The sequence below is a fragment of the Ascidia mentula genome, chromosome 5 (genome assembly GCF_947561715.1).
Source record: "Ascidia mentula chromosome 5, kaAscMent1.1, whole genome shotgun sequence".
In the NCBI taxonomy this organism is placed as follows: domain Eukaryota; kingdom Metazoa; phylum Chordata; class Ascidiacea; order Phlebobranchia; family Ascidiidae; genus Ascidia; species Ascidia mentula.
This window is the reverse complement of record NC_138570.1, coordinates 19247266-19269586: the sequence shown is the minus strand read 5'-3', so window position 1 is coordinate 19269586 and position 22321 is coordinate 19247266. Positions and strand designations below refer to the sequence as shown.

The 22321-nt window shown below is 39.3% G+C and overlaps 2 protein-coding genes across 2 annotated transcripts; both read right to left on the bottom strand.

The window, feature by feature from the left end:
- Window positions 1-8349: 8349 nt before the first annotated feature.
- Window positions 8350-13843, bottom strand: LOC145902112 (betaine--homocysteine S-methyltransferase 1-like). The gene is made up of 7 exons (XM_082989974.1): window positions 13572-13843; window positions 12191-12382; window positions 11513-11675; window positions 11042-11215; window positions 10287-10417; window positions 9256-9353; window positions 8350-8784 (listed from the first exon to the last, which is right to left on the bottom strand). Exons 1-7 carry the CDS (start codon window positions 13827-13829, stop codon window positions 8709-8711), a joined length of 1092 nt encoding a protein of 363 aa, XP_082846100.1. The 5' UTR covers window positions 13830-13843; the 3' UTR covers window positions 8350-8708.
- Window positions 13844-15355: 1512 nt separating this feature from the next.
- LOC145902360 (betaine--homocysteine S-methyltransferase 1-like) lies at window positions 15356-19588 on the bottom strand. The gene is made up of 7 exons (XM_082990297.1): window positions 19312-19588; window positions 18527-18718; window positions 17954-18116; window positions 17427-17600; window positions 16960-17090; window positions 16425-16522; window positions 15356-15952 (listed from the first exon to the last, which is right to left on the bottom strand). The coding sequence occupies exons 1-7, from the start codon at window positions 19567-19569 to the stop codon at window positions 15877-15879; spliced, it is 1092 nt and encodes a 363-aa protein (XP_082846423.1). The 5' UTR covers window positions 19570-19588; the 3' UTR covers window positions 15356-15876.
- Window positions 19589-22321: the final 2733 nt, after the last annotated feature.

Here is a 22321-nt window from a genome sequence, read left to right as displayed (position 1 = left end):
TATGTATGTGAATAAACTCTTTACTTGTTAGAGTTCGTTTTGAATTGCGGCATTTCAAGACCGATTGTTCTGCATTGAGAATGCTGCAACCTGATACGCAACATAAATCACTAATTTTCCTGTTCGAAACACAATGAACAGCAACTTCCTCGCATTCCTGGCAAGATTAAGAGAAAACATGACATGACAAATACCCATTGCCAACCGAATAATTAACTAAAGCCAGCGTTTCCTTATAGCTTTGTAGAAAAAAACATTAATATTCTAGAATAGAAGCCATGCACTTCCACTAAGACGCATGTGGACAAGGAAATCTATTCATTTCTTACATGTTGGAAAACTTTAGCAGTAAAAAAGCATGTGGTAACAACGTTGGTAGTGCGTGCTTTATAAAACATTACCTCCGCTTTAGAAAACTAACATGTGGACATTTTAAGCGACCTTTTCCCACATTTACCTGTGCAAGTAGACGCCCCGGTGTGGTGGATTTGTGCAGAGTTGGTATACTATAGTACAAACGGGATTTACATAAAAGGAATTTAGAGATGTCGAAAAAGTCAGTTTACAAAACTATACTGACTGGTTCTTTCTGCAGTCTGTACCAAAATTAACCCATACACTAAACTAAATAATAAAATTATGGGTTATGTTTTTTGTTGCATTTGGGTAACTTCGATGTCACTTAGCCATGAAACTATTTGTGTCTCTTGCTGTGCCTTGACCAGAGGCATGTAATGAACACCATAACGATCGTTGCAAGCGAAAGACAAGATATTACTCACAACTAAAAATACTTGTGTACTGTACAGTCACAACACGCTGCCAAAGAAACTTGGTCAGAATTAACATTGTTTTTTTAAACCGTCATCCACAGATAGTTTGTTGCAGCGATTGATGAAAACGTTGAGGTTGTGTCAAGTAAGCTGCAAAATAAAATATCTACCGCTCACTGTGACGTAATAATGGCGAGTTTGGACGCAGACAAAAAGCACGCTTGCGCAGTGATGAACGACAATCAATTATAAGACAACCCCTTAGTCCGCGATTGCCCCAGGTTTTTGTGTTTTGAGATATTTTGGGGGTGCAATCGCCCCCTCCTTAATCCTTCCCTACAACAAACTTGTATTTTATGCCCACGTGTTTACGTTATTTATTACATTTATCTGACCAAATGGCCTTTCCACAAAGTGAAAGTCTTTGCTTGGCCGTTTGGTCGGCAAAGTCGTCTGATAGTCACACCAGCTGCACTAAAACAGTAGCCATCTGTATGCAGCTTACACAATTCTGGTATATGTATGATATATACTGCTTTGTGTACCTGACATCGCGTAACATCTGTCATCTTGAAAGTCAACCTTACACATTACATTTACATTTGATGGAAGATAGTTATAACCACTTATGTGAGGTTTAACGAAAACACCTTTGGTCGTGTTGGCACCCATCGAACGAGCCAAGCACAAAGGTTTAATAAAACGTAATGGGTTGCATTGATTTACCGTTATTCGTACTGGCAGGGCTGTGAAGATCAATGATCAGCAAAGGTTGCGGAAAGGTTTCTGATACAAGTATAATCGTTTAGTTGAGTTGGCCGCGGAAATGACATTGAGAAAATTGGCATATTGTCAACCGCAAACACTTTGGAAAAGGCAACTTTAAAGGCTCACCTTTCATGCTGAGCACCTGAGAGTCTTACAATTTACAGTCTTTAGCGTCATCTGGCGGAGTTCGCAAACAGTTTCATAAATTTCCAATCGCACAACGTCACGCCGAAGTCTGTGTCCAATAACGCAAACGTTCTTACCCTCTTCTTGTTAGCAGTAACCTATATCACTATGAAGTTTTGGCGAATTCATTACGCAATACACAGTTTTTTTCTGAAACATTTGTTTGGGACTCCGATGACTCGTTTTTGGTGGATGCAGCATTGCGTAACGAGCAACTCACAACCCCTCACCTTGCACGCTTGTCTTTGCTTGCATTCGTATGTGAAATGTCATTGATCAGATCCGTCAACATACTGCGGCCTGAAACGTGCACATTATCGCGATAAAAATGTGCTTAAATTCTTGACATCTGTCACAAATATGCCTTTGTGCATAACAGTGGCATAAAGTTTGCGTTGGAATTTGATATGGTTCAAGTTTGTCCGCTCCCATCTTTTAATTTAGTGGCTGGAAACATTCACGAGGTTGCCTTTACCGGTCATTGTCATGTTGCGATGTTGGTCTTAGTTTGAAAGACAGGTGCTGAAGTACGGTTTCAGCACAAATAAACTTTGGAAAACTGGCAATGCTACATATTATGTAGAAACATCAATAGTTAATAGCATAACAACATAATCCAGTTAACACGTGGTGATGCAGGAAAACTTGACATTATTCTTTGTGTTTATTTCGTGTATTTAAATTCCGTTTTCGTTCTGCAGTGACAAAGTACTCAAATAGATTCCTAACAAAATTGCCTAAAATGTGCAGCACAGCCAAAGAAATGAAACGCAGTTCACCAACACACTGAAGCTGAACAGATCATAACTTCATTTATCTCAAAACTGCAGGAAAACTGCTGCTACTAACGAACTACACAACTTGTAAAAAAGAATAGGCCACATATTTACTTTCAAATGCTATTATTACGTCACACTCTTTGCAACCAAGCTCCACCAAGGAACTGAAAATGGCGCAATAGTGAAATCAGATGTTACAGTAGGCTATGTGTTATCGATTCATAATCTTCGGTGGTGATATTTTTCACGAGTTTGAATGCAAGTATGGCAAACAGTACATAGGTGTTGTCATGCGAAAGTGATAAAACAAATGCTCCGCATGTTTATGGTTTCGGCTGAATTTTGTTTTCAGGGAGCCACAAGCCCTATAGTGTACCTATTTTAGCCTGTTACGCCGCACACTCGGGCAGCGCTTGCTAAACTGCCAGTGCCACGTACAGTTTATTCCAGAGTCGAAATACGCGCATTACGAAAAATAACGCGGTTTTCTGCAACACAAATCCAACATGACTTACCAACAAAACAGCGCCACACAGCTAAACAACAAAACTCACCGAACTGTGGCGTAAAGCAAGCCTTATTAACTTCTTCTTACAAATTCAATCAACATTAACTATGTTTAACCGCCTTAATCACAAAGAATCTACAAAAGCAGCAGGTTAATCAGAGCACATGTAACACAACCAAACACAACAACTAACTAACGAAAAGAAAGCCCGCCATCACATCAAAACAATGGCACTGTACTGACCAACAAAGGCACGCATTATTACGTAACTAAGCTCATAGCACCGGTAAACAAATTAATGGCGGCGAGAATCTACATAGCCAATAAATCAATATGTTTGTATAGAAATAACGAATTAGTTTTTCATTTGTGTGGTGTAATTAAGCTTGTAACCGTGTAATTCGCCACAATCCTGGCTTACCAGTCTTGCCCCAGCAACATATGAACGTGCCAAAATACATTTGTTAAAATTTTGCACTTTGATTGTGGATCTAACAACCAATCAGGGGAGAATCTTTCTGACCAATCAAGTGCACGGCAATGTTGTCTTACTCATTAACAGCACGCGCAATCCAAATTAACCTTGGCAACACATAGCTTACAGTTTCATTTAGTGAAGACTGTGCGTCGAAACTTACTCGGTTTCCATTGCATTATTAGGCTCTCAGTCGACTCAACAAATTTTGCCGAATTTAATGAGAAAAATAATCTTTCCTTCCCAATCCGGTTTTTATATTTCACAAAATATTGGAAGCAGTCAACCGTAAAATGACATCATAATTAATTGGGGTATTTCCCAGGAAAGCGTCAGTTTCGAAACTTTCGATAAGTCTTTGTTTTGTGTTCTTGGACTCGAGTCTAGCTGGGGGAAGGTTCGAGGATTAAGAAATGGAGCAGACAGTCCATAGAAGACAGACAGTACGCTAATCGATTTTCTGTGTACTCTAGTATACGAATAACCGATAGATAAAGTATCTTAATAACGTGGAGTGTTAAAGCTGATAATTCTCATCAACTTATTTCTCACCCATACAAGAAAAAGCAGACAGTGTTTAGTTACAATATTTGCGGTGTTGATCATTGTTACATGAAAAAACGCAGCCTTATGTATGTCGATGGAAATTTGCATGCAAATTTATGTACATCATTACTTCTGCAGTAAATATGGTCAAAATGATGTTAGTTGTCCTGTGTGTCACTGTTTAAAAAATGTAATAATATAAGTTAATATGTTTACTCTGATTTCTTGCTTTGTGATTAATTTCCTACATTAATTTTTCAGAAAAAATGGTCAAGAAACATGGCAAAAGTATTTGTAAATTATGTGTTATATATCTGTTTTGTAATAACCTGGATTGTGGCAAAAGCCAAGCAAGCTTGTCCAAATGGCAATCAGTGTTTAGCAAGTTCTGATAAAGGAAGTGTTTCATGTTTCACTCAATCCACCAAATGCTCCAATATCAATGAAACTCTAGATCCGGCCTCTAAACCTAAGAAAGTAGCAATAACTGGACATGTATTTGAACCTAAAGATAGCAGATACTCTCAAATTTCCTTCAGCTTCTCTTGGAGTCTGCCAACAAATGTGCTACATTCTTTTCAAGCATTCGAAGTGGAAATCTACAAGAGGGGAAGAAATGTTGTTGAAATGAAAATGATGCGACGGAAGTTTTACTGTTTTTCTGAAGGACAGAATTTGGAAGATCTTCATCCGTTTATCATCTCTGATTGCTATGGAAACACACCCAATGAAAGCATAAAGTTTGGTGATCATTATATGATTGCTGTAATAAGTTATCCAATGCAGAAGAACAATTCTAAACTTACTTCAATTCATCTGATCATGGAGTATGATGTTCCACCATGCGGGGATGCCTTCTTCCAAAACACAAAGCCCACCAAGGATTGTAGCCTAAGCTTAAGGGTTGCAGGCTGTAAAAATGCTACTTACCACTTTGTGTATCACATCCCACATTCCGACGGCCAAGTTAGGAAGGCAGAGCTTCTCATTCAAAATGGTCCCACACTAGTGGAGTCAAAGTATTTGAGCTCCAGCGACTCTTACTACTATTACCAACTTCCCAATGCACTTCCACTGACAGCTGAGCTGGTTCTCCCAGAAATTAGGTCCCTGATTGTAAAGATACAAAAAGTAGATTGCAATGATAATCAAAACAATCTGTCGAACTTATCAGTACCATCCGAGGTCAGTACCTCAGATGAGCAAACAAAAAAACAAAACACGTTGAAAACGTTTGATCTTCTTGCATTGTTGATTTCCCTTGGAATTTTCTTTGCTCTTTTTGTGTTAATATTAATTCTTATTTCATGGAAATATAACTGGCTTCCCTCTCACTGCATTATTAGAAGACATATTGGTGAAATTGTGAAGTCAGCTGGTGTGCTTTTGAACCCATCAAGTATGACAGTTTACATTGTGTTTGTCGAAGACCATCCAAAGCATAAGGAAGTTATCTTACAATTTGCTTCCTTTTTAAAGTGTGACCTTGGCTTTCAAGTCCTGTTTGAACTTTGGGAACAGGAAAAAGTATACGAGGACTCCGTAACATGGATGGAAAATGCAATAAACAAAGCTGACAAAATCATTGTTGTTTGGTCACCAGCAGCAAAACGCAGATGGGAAGCTGGAAACTCTTCAGACGTCAATCAGTCTGATCTATTTTGTCCAGTTGTGAAACCCATAAAAAGTGATATTCTTCCACACAACATACAGAGATATTACTTCACTTACTTTGATTATTGTTCAGAGGAGGACATACCACAAGGTTTCCAAGAACACTCCTTCTGCACTTTTAGAATTATGAGGGAATTTGAAAACCTCTATCGCTGGCTGCAGGGACCTGCATCATTACAACCTGAAAAGCATGAATCTCAAAAAAACATATTTATTGACAGTTATGATGATCCAGAAGTTTATAAATTTGGTGCATCTTTGCAAAAATCAATCCAAGAAATGTGCAGCTATGTTAAAATGCATCCTGACTGGTCCAATGCACAGGAAACACCAGTCAAAGATGACTGTGGCAGTTTTTCTGGGAGTAATCAGTTATCAACACAAGAGGATAACATGACTTATGAAAACAAAATATTAAATCCTGGAAATCAAAGTTTGGAATCTCAGCACTCATTTGCATCCTTAAACTTGGACAGCAGCAGCTCAGTTATGCCTATTGAAATAAGTGTTGCTACAGATTCTGGCTTTACAAGTCCTACACAAATGGTTCAGACACAGCGACAAGCAACAAAGTCAGATGAAGCGCAAATGAAAAAAAAGAATAACTTCATTTTCATGAACCCTTCGTTGAATTCAAATGAAAGTTCAACAATGCCAATAGAGATTAGCTTGTCTTCAGAAGGTTTCTCCCAAAGTGAAATGCGCATTATCAGTAGAAAACCAACTGAGCATGATGACACAGTCAACATGAAACACTCCCTAGCAAATGACCAATGCCCAGTCACATCCAAAGCCGATGCCGTTGAAAGCATGATGTTGGAACAAGAATCACATATTCATGTCAGTGCATTTTCATTTCCAGTAAGTGAAGTGGACATGGTAGTGCTGCCACCTGTGGGGAATAAGTCATATAATAGGACTTGTGAGACGTGGGAGTCATTCAACAAAATGCACCAAGTGTAGCCTCACATTTCATTGTTTGTACTTTCTTGTTGAAATCTGTAATGTTATTGCCTTATATGTTTCTGACACACACATTTGAATGAGATTATAGAGTGAATGTTGCAATATTTTATGTCATGTACTGTTAACCCAAATAGCCATTTTTTGCAGTTTTAAGTGTTAATATTGTCAATAATTTCATTGTATCATTTTCATCGTAAAACAAACATGCTCTGTATACTTTGGGGCTAACTTTGTACAGATTTCTTTGTTACACACAAATTCATTGTGCCTTGTTTCAGATCATTCTTTTGTATGTTCCTTTTTGTGTGCTTTGAACATGTGCAGCATTTCTTTTTTACCCACCACTGCCACTGAGCATTACTAATCAATCCTACGTTTTTTTGAACATGTTAAAGTTGCAACTTGTTTATTGCAGACACATTTGTTGCAAATATGTAAGTTAAAGTTCATTGTAGATCCAGTTAACCCATCCTATGTATGTGAATAAACTCTTTACTTGTTAGAGTTCGTTTTGAATTGCGGCATTTCAAGACCGATTGTTCTGCATTGAGAATGTTGCAACCTGATACGCTTCATAAATGACTAATTTTCCTGTTCGAAACACAATGAACAGTAGCTTCCTCGCATTCCTGGCAAGGTTAAGAGCAAACATGACATGACAAATACCCATTGCCAACCGAATAATTAACTAAAGTCAGCGTTTCCTCATAGCTTTGCAGACAAGACCACTAATAATCTAGAATAGAAGCCACTTCCTCTAGGACGCATGTGGACAAGGAAACCTATTCATTCCTTACATGTTGGAAAACTTTAGCAGTAAAAAAGCATGTGGTAACAACGTTGGTAGTGCGTGCTTTATAAACCATTACCTCCGCTTTAGAAAACTAACATGTGGACATTTTAAGCGACCTTTTCCCACATTTACCTGTGCAAGTAGACGCCCCGATGTGGTGGATTTGTGCAGAGTTGGTATACTATGAGTACAAACGGGAATTACATCACAAAATTACTGCAGTCTGTACCAAAATTAACCCATACACTAAACTAAATAATAAAATTATGGGTTATGTTTTTTGTTGCATTTGGGTAACTTCGATGTCACTTAGCCATAAAACTATTGTGTCTCTTGCTGTGCCTTGACCAGAGGCATGCAATGAACAACATAACGGTCGTTGCAAGCAAAAGACAAGATATTACTCACAACTAAAAATACTTGTGTACTGTACAGTCACAACACGCTGCCAAAGAAACTTGGTCAGAATTAACATCGTTTTTTTTTTAAAAAAAAACCGTCATCCACAGATTGTTGCAGCGATTGATGAAAACGTTGAGGTTGTGTCAAGTAAGCTGCAAAATAAAATATCTACCGCTCACTGTGACGTAATAATGGCAAGTTTGGGCGCAGACAAAAAGCACGCTTGCGCAGTGATGAACGACAATCAATTATAAGACAACCCCTAAGTCCGCGATTGCCCCAGGTTTTTGTGTTTTGAGATATTTTGGGGGTGCAGTCGCCCTCCCCTTCTTAATCCTTCCCTGCAACAAACTTGTATTTTATGCCCGCGTGTTTACGTTATTGTGTTGCATTTACTGCTTGTCACGTATGCGATACTTCTAATATTATGCAAGATAATTATGCAAGATTGAGATAGTTACGTACAGAGGAAATTAGGCTTTGTTCCTGGTATGGTTTATTGCAAGCAAAACGAAGCAACCACAGAAAACACGTGACGCATCTGCTGCTACAATTAAGCACCACTAAAATTAATTCCGCGACTTATGCAAAAGGAGAAACTTGGCGGTGATAAGAAGGTCCACTTTCAGATAAATCGGAACAAATGCATCAGAAAGTCGAATACATTTTCAGCATGCATAAATATTTTTGATATTTTGAGTTTCTTTAGACAACAAATTAGTTCTGCGTTCGTTTTTAAGAGCTATAAATCCACAATGTAATGAATATTTGCTTCTTGTCATTGCCGTACGAGGATGAAGACGTAAAGGCACAAGACCAACAAACATGTGACGTCATCTCACACGTGGGATAAAGCAGAAGAGAATGGACGGCCAGTAGAGGGCGTATGGTTCAACCAATACTCGTCGGAGGACCTAAATTCGAGACGAATATATTCATATATTACGGCGAGGTACCGTGGGCAAAAAATAATAAAAATCTACACTAAGCCACAATGCGCATCAGGCCTAATAGTCGCTAAATGCACTCAACGACTCTGGCTTGATTGAGTCAGGAACGTGCAAATTTTTTAAACGGGTTTAACTGCTCCTCAGCCTAGGCATTTAGGCTTAGCTGGATCAGCCACTTTTTCGCTCAAGTCTGAGCGAGATCTGAACAATCGAACTAGCTGTGAGGTCACAAAGCACTAAAGCAGGGCCTATCGGGCCCAACGCTCTACCGGCAGACCTACAGAAGCGGTTTTGCAGGATATTGTGGTTTATAAATATGCCCAAGAATCATCTTTACACCTTTTCACACAAAGGCGATGGGTATAAAAATACTGTAAAAAGTGTCGAAAACCTAACGGATGGAGACCGAAAGGCAAACGAAGCCATCGAACTTACTTTTTCTTGGTGCATTCAAATGCGCTATCTTTGAGGAAAGTTGCAAGTTTTGGGCAGAGATCATTGCAGGGAGGCAATTTATTTCTCTCCTTTGACAACTATAAACAAACGTGTAGTTTAGTGGTTGTTATAAACTTTACGCACTTGTGGACCAGTTGAGTTAAAAAACACCTTGTAATTTGATGACTATCTGGTAATTTGGTGGCAACCTGGTAATTTGGTTTACAACCTGGTAGTTTGATAAAATGTAGGCTAAAATGTAATAAACATTTACATAAAAGTGAATATACAATGTGGCAAAATTACGCATTTCGTTACGAAGGAAATCCATTTGACATGAAAATTTTATATAGAGGAGACAGGTGGTATATATCGGGGACAAAAGATTTCCACATAACTTTGGTTGCGGCATTTTGTCGCTTTACGGTTTGTTTACAATCGTCGCAAGTCAAAAATAAATACAAGCCCAGAAATACCAGCGGTATAACTTTCAATCTGGTGACAACTAATGGCAGAGGGTTTGAAAAAGTGAAATTTCAAACATTTTTGTCATGCGTTACTGATTCAACCAGCTCCCTTCATTCATCCCTCTAGCACATTGTTTCCCAACCGGTGGCAGGCGAATCCATTCCAGGTGGTACGCGATCACCTTACCGTAATTTTCGGATATAGTTCGAATTTAAAAAATCGTAAATGTTCTCAAAATGTTCGTTACTTCCTCCCCTAGGTTACTTTGTAACACTTAACAAGGTGGTACACGTCGAAATTGTTTTACCTCCGAGTGGTACGCAACCACAGAAGGTTGGGAATCACTGCTCTAGCATATTTATTTTCACGTTGGGTTCAACCATTTGTTAAGTTAAGAAACATAAACCTAGTTCATCTAAAACAAGGCTCGTGGGAACGCCAACGCATTTAAGTCCACTTGTGTCATATGAAGAACACAAATCTGGATTGAACAGTTTCATCCGAGCGTCTCTTTCCATTATGACCTCATAAGAGTTGCGATAACCAGTCACAAAAATCCTCACCTCGTAAGCGAACGATCTGATATGATGAGATTCAACCCCACAACAACCTCCTATGTATCTTACTCCTATGTCATAAGCTTCCCTTGCAAATCTGTGTGCATCCACGCGTGTCATCGAGCGTTGATCGAGCGCTGCGTCAAAATCACAAAGTTGACACATCATACGTAAGTTCGTATTCACTTTAAAGAAGTCCAGAATACACATATATAATGCATACATGGTTCATATGGATGGAAACCATTTCTATACGCCTATGCATAATATACCACGTGAATGTAATTACAATTGCTGGCTCTATGTTACGTGTTGGTAAGATTTCTACTGCAAAAATATGCGCCTGAATTCTTGATGAGTATACATGGCGTCATTGGCAGCCATGGATTTTCAGTGGGAAGAGTTGTACTATCACAGCAAACCATGAAAATCTTTCTTTAACAAAGAACAAAATTAAGCTTTTCACAGGAGGGTCCCCTGTAATTGAATCATTTCTCGTAACAATTGACGGCTGAAAAATGGTCCAACGACTTTTATATCCTTCTTCATGAAACCATTTGCTTGTAACGAAACAATAGACCCCGTATATTAAAGATGGCGTTGGTTTGATTCTGGATGATAAAAAAAGCTTTTGACCCAGAAAAAAACACGACGTCATGGCTGACCATAGCTGTTTGGCTGGTTATCACAACGACTCATGTAGATTTTTTATAGAAAAAAAACGAATTTCGCATGAACTCGTTGGTTAAAAATCTCCTTACTGAGTGGAGTATCAGGAAGAGCTAAGTAACCATCATGGTGTCCCTCAACCTCCGGACACATCCACCCCAGAGGTTGGCACATGAGGTAAGGATGAAGATCAGCCTCATCCAGCGCCTTCTTCATCCTCTTCAACGTCTTCAGGCAAGTGTTGATATCATACAAGCAGTTAATACCTGTGGGAGGTGGTTGTGGTGTTTGTTATTTAATTCAAAACGATGTGAGTTATAGGAAATAGTGACGGAAGAAACATCGGGATTAGCAAATGGACAACTTTGTTCTGACCCAAAGTCTTTAGATACTGTAATACTCTATTGAGGTTAATGCGGACAGAGTTGTCATCATTAAATCTCTATCAATCTCACCAGTGGTTTATGATAAGTCAATTCCAATAAAATATTTTATGCACATCTACTGGTTTATTGGTTTCACCATTTTATAATGTTAACGTTATAAAATTGAACCAAACGTACCAATCATGTCGGCTCCAGCTTTCGCCATCCTGACAGCACACTCTTCCACTGACACACCGTCCAAATCCCCCAACGGACCAATCCGCATGGTGGCGCCCATCGGCTTTTTCGCTTGCTTCATGACGTCAATGCAAATTTCTATTTCTTCAACGTTTCCGAAAAACTGCATAGATTAAAAGAGTTTCTTTGGTGAAGAAGGAAACGTTCATAGTTTGTTTTTGGAAGACTCCGTGGTTTACATAAACTTAACTATATTAGAAAATGCAGAAGTAATGCCATGCTTTCGCATAGCAAGGTAGGATCGCCCCACTGCACAGGCCCTTTATATTTGGCGATCACAGCTCTAATATTCTCATCATAAGTTTCACAGGTTTCGCAGCCAAGGCATTGCAGCCAAGCTGTTCCAGCTGTACCTTATATTAGAAAATGAATATGAAAATGATGATGTATATATAACACGAAAACAAAGTCGATATTTCCAATGCAATAAATCAGCTGACAATAAACCAAGGCTTAGAGCCTTATTGGAATACCTTGAATATAAAAAAAATTACTATGCTTTGTTTATGGATAAAACGTGGAGCGAAAAAATTATAAATTTGGCAACGACTAGTCATGGAATATTTGCTTTTGGGCTTTTCTTAACAATATTTTTCGATAAACGCGCACAATACCGACCTCTGCCAGAACGAAATCGACGTCGTAGTCGATGAAAACTTGGAGTTGAGACATGAATTCATTCCTCACAGCTTCGATCCCTTTCTTCTCAGCATAACTGAATACAGGAGAAAGCCCCCCGCACACGATTGCGTCACCCTCGTTTGCGACTTCTCTTGCAATCTCACATGCGGCCTTGTTAATTTCAGCGCACTGTAACAACAAGAACAATTTGCGTGATGAAAATACAGCAGAACAGCATGCGACGCTTTGTGAGTTATTTCAACAATTTTAACCAAATCTCAAGCATATTCAAACCATATCGCAACTATATTTTAACAATTCCACCATATTCCAACCACATAACAATTTCAACTGCAAAATCAACTTTGAGCGAATCTGAATTGTTTGCATGATTTCCCCCCTTTGCACCCATAGCAACTAGAAAATTAGAGTTAACGACGCAAAGTAACCTCCAAAGTATGCTAAGCACAGTGGAGCCAATAATATGAATTGTGTAAGCTGCATACAGGTATCCAGCTGTGCTGATGAAACCTTAAAGGTCGGAACAGTTGGCCATCTGTATGCAGCTTACACATCTTCAATATATGCGTCCATTTCTGCGATGTCCACCCTGGTCGATTCGATCTTGTTTTCAATAAAAAAAATTAGTAAAAAGTTTTTTGTCTCAACACAAACGAATGAGAAATGCACGAATGTTTTAGGCCGAACAACGTGTGTATTTTCTCCATACTTCCGAACATTTTGAATATGGGACAGCATTGACAGCACCAACTGTAACGACATTAAATTGAAAGTTTGTATCCTTGGTCAATATCCTGCCGGTCATCTTAACGGTTAGTAACAGACAACAGCGTTGTTTGTATTTTCAGCGATACCGATGATGTCTGGAATCACAGGCGAAATAAATATATCCAGAAACAAACGTCAAACAAACGACTCAAGATTATTTACAGGAATTGTTAAACGTTATCAGTGATAGAACCGCACTTTTCTGTTAAATTTCATATCAATGCTGCATATTGTTGTTTTGCAGTGTATTCACACTCCAAAGTTCGACAACATACCGGTCTTGGCTTTTGTGGGCATTCGTGTTTATCAAACACTCCCTAATTCATTTTATCCCAGCCAGTAAAGGGAGTTTGCATTTTGCCAAAATACATTCGAGCTTCCATTCTTCTGCAAACACGCCCTCTTACTATAGTTTGCCTCGGGCCGACTAAAACGCAGCAACTCAGCATGAGTCAGCAAAATAAACAAGGTCGGCGAGTTGTTTACCAAGCCACGTGTGCGGCGCGCCTACCACTTTCCACCTAACCGTTATATGTTTAACTTCGCGAAATACGAAGGACAATTTCCCAACAAAACCTTTTTTTCTTACTGTAAACTTGACTCCGACGCTTTCCAACTTTCCCTCGCTTGAGTAAAAGCATGGGGTCTGTAACACATCAGCTCCAGCTCTCAGATATTCTCTCAACAGTTGACGTACAGCGTCTGGGTAAAGCACGGTCGCTTCAGGTGTCCATGGACCAGCTGAACAATAACCTCTCTTCTCCAGGGTCATACACATGCTTCCATCACCAATGACTGGACCTTCGGCCAGACGCTCAAGTAAACCTTTCTTTTTGCTTTCTGACATTTCAATGTTAAAACTGGGCTGCAGGTAAGAAATAATAATTGTTGATCAGACGTCAAATATTTAACATAAAAAACGGCATAAAGCTCTGTCAATTGGTCTACAAGGTATAGAAGTACGTCACATACATTCTTATTTAGGGTAAAACTGTCGGGACGATTTAAACCTCATAACATCAAATAACTTGTTTCAAAACATACAGATTTATTGCAAAACCCTCCTGGCTCAGTCTATAGAAGCTCAACACTTTGCAAACACGCATTGTTAAACCCGATAGCGTGACAAACTGAACGCAAAACACAGTTGGCACCGCAACGTTTCCCTCTTTGTCAGCAGAAATTCACAGCCGCATGAAAACAAAACGCTATGTCACGTGGCAGCAGCAATCGAGTGTAACGGTGTTTCAAAAGAGAAGAAGTCAACAAAGGACTTCCCCAGTGGAGTCCGAACCAGTTTGAACCGGTTTAAAGTGGTGTGCAAAAGGTGAAGTCTATTACGTTGTCACCGTATGAAGCCAGAAACATTTCACACCACACAAAAACACGAGTTTACTCGAAACATTCACCCAAGCTTTCCACCTTAACTGAACATGTTGCACATCATAATATGCAAACAGCAATAGCACATTATTTACAACATAGCCTGGTCTGGCTAAACTCAAGAAGCAAGTACATGACATCACAATTAGCAACACTTCAAACACATAACAATTTGCTACACTTTGTACACATGACATTTTGCTACACCCTGTACACATGACAATTTGCTACACTTCAAACACATGACAATTTGCTACACTTTGTACACATGACATTTTACAACACTTCAAACACATGACAATTTGCTACACTTAAACACATGACAATTTGCTACACTTCATACACTGTACATTACGACGGACATCAATTGCTTCCTCTGTTGCTTCTGTTACACATAGGCTTCGTTGGCCTTTGGAGTATCAACGCTTTTTAGGTTATATTTTCCAAACCTTTAAGTGTGAATTATAATCGTAAACTGTATTCCATATCCTAGATATTAAACTTTGTAATGCCAAGTTTACGTTTCAATGCTTTTACAACAGAGAAACTTTTTGCCAACAATTGTTTAGGACAGCTATTGTGCATTGAGAATAAGTGTAGTTATACGGGCAATAATGTTTGTTTAGCAGAGAATCGAGGGTGTATTAAAAACAAAACTTGCGTAGTAAGTGTTGAGAACAAGGCGCTCAGATGTTATCTGACCAAATATGTGTGCAAGTGTTTTCAAATCTGAGGATCGCGATTCGAAGTATATAGGATCAAATGAACGTTTTTTATGTCGCTTATTGCAAGCAAAGCGAAACATTGCGATTTGTGACTTGTAAATATCGGTGTTTTTAATTTTGTACTTTTATTGCTTGTTACGCCGAAGCCAATGCTTGATTTTTATGTTCAGGTTGCAGAAAAATAGAATTTTCGACTTAAATCAAATTCAGAAACAGCTCAGTAAACTCAACGAACATCACCACAAACCTTACATAAATTATGCTTCTGCCATATCGAAGTGCTTTGTTTCGGTTCTGGTCCTTTGGTATTTTAGTTGCAGCAGTTTGAAATGGTAAAGTGGGCCCAGCTGGTAACATAAAATATTACACCAACCCTAAATTAAGTTGTTCACCAAAAGTGGGCATTTTCGTGTTTGGTTTAATTTAATGCAAGCAAAAATGCGTCACCATCCCAAAAACTTTCAAAACACAGAAACTATTCAACGAAAAAGCACAAATTTGGAATATTAAATGTTCCAAGTTTTCCTTGTCTCTTTTTGGCATCTATGAAAGTAAACCCAAAAGGTTAAGTAAAATATTGCTAGAAAGTTGAGGAATTAAGCATTATTTCCGAGGTTTTATTCGGATTTTCTTAGGTCAGAATTCTACATAATAATTGGCGTTGGAAATGCATAAGAGCTCAATTGAAATACATAGGAGCCCGCAATATTCATGAACCATTTTAAAAGAAAAATGCTTTCATTTGTTGCAGCTGATGATAAGAATCAAGAAACATGTGACGTCATCTCACACGTGGGATAAAGGTGATGAGAATGGCCGACCGGTAGAGGGCGTATGGTTCATCCAATATTCGTCAGGAGCCCTGGCAGTGAAACAAAAAAAAGAGCTGGGTTGGGGTTTGAATCCAGGCATTTCGTCCATAATAATCAGAAAAATCCATTGAACTTAAATTGCGCACCGCTCGGCTATGAGCGGTTTATGTGACTGAAGACATATGGAAATAAGTTATGGTACATTTGGGTTATCTGAACAACAGCGCAAAAATTGAAAAAGGGCGTTGTGTACGTAAATACGTTACAAATATCCAAGACTGATATGACATTCGTGCTGTGCATTAGGTTTATAGGCTTCGCAGCGTAGCTGGAACCTAATGATCTCGATACGATAGCTGTGATCTCTAAAACAAGCCCAGTGGGGCGATCCTGTTAACCTTGCGATTGCATGAACACTGCGTAATAAGGATGAGGAACGCATGCAGTTTGTGAGGTCGAATAACACTTTGTGCCCTAACTTCGTTGTCGCTATAGGAAGAAAACCGAAACCACAAAGCTTACTTTTTATTGATGTTTTCGTACATGCTGTGGTTGAGTAAACGTCCAAGTGCTGGACACAGATCGTTACAAGGAGGCACTTTGTTCCGTTCCTTTGACAACTGAAAACAAACAAAATCTGTCGTTTACACAAAACATAAGCGAGACAAACATGTTGCCAGCAGGCAACCACGCATTGTGATCTTGGGGTTAAATGCTTGTGTCGCGAAGTCCATACGTAATCCAAAAGTAACTGAGGGATTGATTGTCAGCATCGGTGACGCCATATATGCTTGCAAATATTGAATTCGTGCCATGTTATAACAATGTGGAAAAAATTGTGTGTTTGTTTTGTTGTAATGAGGAAAGGGTTTGTATGATGACGTTTAACATTAAAAAGCACAACAGTTTCGCCCAGCACGTTTCCATGGAAACGCAATTCGGTTTGGATTCACCACTTTTTTCAGACATAAAGACAGCGCATCTACCAATATGAATGTCGCACCAGAAAATGAGTTAAGGAGACTTTGGTAGTCTCGCAACCCGAATACTTCCTCACCTCATGAGCGAACGATCTGATATGATGAGATTCAACCCCACAACAACCTCCTATGTATCTTACTCCTATGTCATAAGCTTCCCTTGCAAATCTGTGTGCATCCACGCGTGTCATCGAGCGTTGATCGAGCGCTGCGTCAAAAACACAAACTTGACACGACTTGATGTTGTATTTGTAAACAAAAATAAGTTCATTTTCAGTCCCGGACGTATATCATATAGGCTCTACTATGGATGTAGTGAAACAACAAAAATAACAAATGATCAATAAACCATGCTATACAATAACTACCATATGTAGTATTGGTGCCTGTATAGAAATAAACCGTTGGATCAAAACACTCCCATAACGCCATCGGCCACCATGGCTGTTCAGCGATTTCATCCGTATTATCACATCGAATCAAGTAAATATAATTTAATATAAAAAAAATAATCCGTATCAACATGTGTGAAAAATCTCCTTACTAAGTGGAGTATCAGGAAGAGCTAAGTAACCATCATGATGTCCCTCAACCTCCGGACACATCCACCCCAGAGGTTGGCACATGAGGAAAGGATGAAGATCAGCCTCATCCAGCGCCTTCTTCATCCTCTTCAACGTCTTCAGGCAAGTGTTGATGTCATACAAGCAGTTAATACCTGTGGGAAAATGGCGTAAAACTAAGTGAGTGCCTGGAAACCAATGAAAATAAACGCAGAAGATTTGGAAACATAGAAAATTACAGGTTGTAGTCAACTTTGTTTGGGAATCTGCCGCCTTCAAGACTTTGTCAAAACCATGTACTTCATTTAACTTAGTCCAAATGACCACGTGCATATTGAAATATGTAAAGGTCTTGGTCATTAATTACAGTTGTAGTAAAACGATACTTCAAAAGAGAAAATATATGTCCAATATCTTCATATGTCGATGTGACCCCATATATGACCTCAATTTACTCAAATAACACCAACTGAACATAATTATCTGGGAGGCTTTCTGGGTAGCTCACCAATCATGTCGGCTCCAGCTTTCGCCATCCTGACAGCACATTCTTCCACTGACACACCGTCCAAATCGCCCAACGGACCAATCCGCATGGTGGCGCCCATCGGCTTCTTCGCTTGCTTCATGACGTCAATGCAAATTTCTATTTCTTCAACGTTTCCGAAAAACTGCATGGAATAAAAGTGTTTTGCAATCGAAAACCCACATTATTGTTTGTTGAAATAATGCATGAAATGTAGTTGACAACAATCGGCTGCATGAAAACTACGGTTTATACCAGTGCTCCCCAACCGGTGGGTCGCGAGGCTATTTCAGGTGGGTCCCAAAAAGTTTCTAAACTTGATCTGATGATGTCCAATATGCAAGCTCAAGTTTCGCAATAAAATAGTAAATTGCATGTGTATACATTGTTTCTTTTGTCATTAAATTATTTTTCATTCGTTTGGTCATGTCTCATTGTGGGTCGCACAACAAAACTTGCGTTAAAAGTCGGTCGCGAACTGAAAAAGGTTGGGAAGCACTGGTTTATACAACACTAACAATTTGCATTCCTTAAAATGTCGCGCTAAATACCGACCTCTGCCAGAACGAAATCGACGTCGTAGTCGATGAAAACTTGGAGTTGAGAAATGAATTCATTCCTCACAGCTTCGATCCCTTTCTTCTCAGCATAACTGAATACAGGGGAAAGCCCCCCGCACACGATTGCGTCACCCTCGTTTGCGACTTCTCTTGCAATCTCGCATGCGGACTTGTTAATTTCAGCGCACTGTAACAACAAGAACAAATTGCGTGACGAAAATACAGGAAAACAGCATGTGGTGCTTTGTGATTTATTTCAACAATTTTAACAATTTAGGCGCACTGTAACAGTAAAGTCTATTTGTTTTAAACCTGATCGGAATACAATCAGGCGCTGAGGATCTTATGGCGTGCTCTGCTCCCATATTATAAACCATAGAGGCTAAGTCATTAGATTCTGTTACGTAACATATGTATTATAGCCTTAACGTTGCGTTTGTAGCCCATGCTTACACTCGATGTTTAACGTACGTATGAGGGATTCGTATTTACAAATACTCAATGACTCATTTTATCCCGGCCGGTTAAGGAAGTGGGAATTTTTCCAAATGGAACTCCAGTGCTTCTGCAAGCAACACGTGGTAACGCCCACTTATAAAAGTTTGACCCTAAAGTGTCCAGTCAGCATGAGTCTGTATATACACAAGGTCTACGAGTTGTTTGCCAAGCCACGTGTGCGGCGCGCCTACTACTTTCCAATAAACATTGAAAATTAAACTTCATGAAATTAACGACGGATAATTCTGCAGAGAAAGCAATCATCCAAACAGTTTTTCTTACTGTAAACTTGACTCCGACGCTTTCCAACTTTCCCTCGCTTGAGTAAAAGCATGGGGTCTGTAACACATCAGCTCCAGCTCTCAGATATTCTCTCAACAGTTGACGTACAGCGTCTGGGTAAAGCACGGTCGCTTCAGGTGTCCAAGGACCAGCTGAACAATAACCTCTCTTCTCCAGGGTCATACACATGCTTCCGTCACCAATGACTGGACCTTCGGCCAGACGCTCAAGTAAACCTTTCTTTTTGCTTTCTGACATTCCGAGGTAAATTTTAAACTGCTCTGGAAAAAGCAAGGGATTTTCAAGCGAAATATTTTTCAAATTGAATTCGTTTCAAAAATTTCGTTGTATTTTCAAATTGAATTCGTTTGTAAAACAAAACGGAAAATCCTTTTTTCCAATATTTGTGGAAGGTTCCTAATCACATTATAACTACAACGCAAGACGATTTATAGCAAAAAGCAGAAGCAAAAAACATCATCGAATAACTTGAGTTTCAAACGTTCGGGACATTGTACACCAATCTACTTACGAGTCTACAGAGTTTCAACAAAACATTGTTAAACTTCGCCCCACAAACAGGAAAAAACATTTCAGCATCCTCATAAATGTGAAATGGACGCATCGCGGTTGCTTTTCTAGCAACATTTCACTCTTGTCAGCAAAAATTGGCAACCTGTCAAACCACGTGACAACCGCAATCGAGCGTGACCGTGTTTCAATTCAAAGAGAAAAAGTCAACACGGGGGTCACAGTTTCCCCCAGTGCAGGTCGGTTGCCACGTTCGAAGCCAGTTGCAACTGCGTGCTGTGAACCACGACCAACAACCTCAGTCAGACGCTACCTTAACTTAAACCAAACATATATTTGTTTCTTAAGTTTGCAGCCGGTTATAAAAGGAAAACATTGCATACAACCACCATTCACAACATTGCTTAGTCTAAATTATAGCCAAACTCAATACATTATGCATTTATTAGAATTTCAACTGACAATTTCCTACATATTGGGCTCTGCAGGCTGGAGTGTAACGGACGTCAATTGCTTCCCCTGAGGTTTTTACGCAATTTTGTCTAAAAACGTCAACGCTTTTTGCCATAAGCTTAAATGTCCATTACAATTTACTGCTTTGCAAACCATAGTGCTAATATCTCTTGCTGACAATAAAAATTCCCCAATACACCAACACAACATAACAGTTAGGGGTTGAAAAAACACAACTTCGTGCGATTGAACAACCATGCTCTTGCAAATGTAACTCTGGATTAAGGAAAACGAATTTTAAACGAGGCTCAATTTGAGAACATGGCCACTGTGTGCCTTTCTTGTCGTTTATATCTCAGTGCTGTTTTTTGCGGTTCGTTGCCCATGTTTAGCTTCATCTTCCCGTGTCCAGACCAAGGTCCACAACAAACACTATTATAGCCTACTTCACGATACTTGGCATAGTCTGTCTGCCTTCGGGCCAAACAAGAATAATTGCTACATATTGAGGAAAAGACAGATTAAACTTTTATCAGGCCAAGCTTAAGACTTACGTGGGGTTGGTAAACACTTTCAAAGATGGTGAGTAAACAATCAAAGGGCCACGGTTAATTTTGTTCAAGACATTTCTTGTGATATTCTTGCATTGTGGTATTTTATGCTCTAACACAAGATGTTCCTTTCTCAGTGATTGGTCACCAATGTTGGTCGTGCAAACAATAAACCTGCAAAATAAGTTAAACTGGAATAAACCGGATTAGGCCGGCTTTCTCTGGTCTGTTCGTAGTAACACGTGAGGAAAATCACACGGGAATTGGCCGGTTGATTATTAACGTAAAAGTGGGTTTAAACCGCAACAGATAGTTTTGTTAAAGGTGTACGAGTATAGAGGGGGGTTCATCAATAACAAATGTGGCCTTTTGTGAACTCCACGAACGTTGACTTACTCGATTCGTAGATTAAACAATTCTGTTGACTTGCGAGTGAACGTTCGCTCTTTTCAGCTACGTGGAATAAATCCTCTTGGTTTCTGGTTATTTGGTAAAACAACCATGGATGAAATTAGATTTTGTTTAACTGTCGTGCGAAAATAAATGATCTCATTGGCTAAACTTTTTTCAAAACATCTTTGCACATCGCAATAAAGCTGCGAAAACGACCCCCACGCCTTCGCAAAACGATAATCCAGTGCAGATATTGTTGATCACGTTCGATTAACCCCAGCCGATGTTTGGTTTGCGCTTGTGTAAAGTGAGCAAATAGTTTGGAGGACTCTCGAATTTCAATGGCACGCATTGTCTTCAGCACGATTCAATGTTTACTTTTGTCTGGGCTAACGTCTGGTCGCGTGTGTTACACCAGGGGCTGCCATTTCCATCTTGCAAAATCCATCTTGCAAAAAGTGACTCTACAAGAAACCCAACAGTTACCGCGGTTTGAACAAGGCAATATTGTACTTCATCTAAATGTATAGTTTACCATTTCTGTCACCTTGTGCGGTAACTCTGATCTTTTCACCATTACACAAAACAGTTTAAAATATTGTACAAGGAATGAACCAACTGAAACTTAGTATCAATCTCGTCTGTATTTACAGGCATCATTGGTATCGCTTATTCAAATATATTTAACAATCATTGAACTGTTGACAGTTGTGCAAATTGTTTCGACCAATCAGGTTTCATCGGTTTATTTGATGACTGACGACGGTGTTTCCTGTTAACCAACCATGCTAAGACTTATCCACAAGTGGTTTATGTCGGTACGTTGGATAAGAACAATACTGGAGTCGAACCACAGTAGAACAAACTAAGGCCTACTGAAATCCAACATGACAAGTGATCTTCCATCTTTGCGTCAAGAATATCGCATGTCTACAAAAAGCAAAACTAAATAGCGATGAATTTGACAGTCTGTGCGGTTTTGTATAAACTTTAAGGTACGCCTTCCTAATGTATAAATGTGAATCTGTTGCTGCCTACACAGGTATTTCTCATGACAACATCAGTTATTTCCCAATCACGCA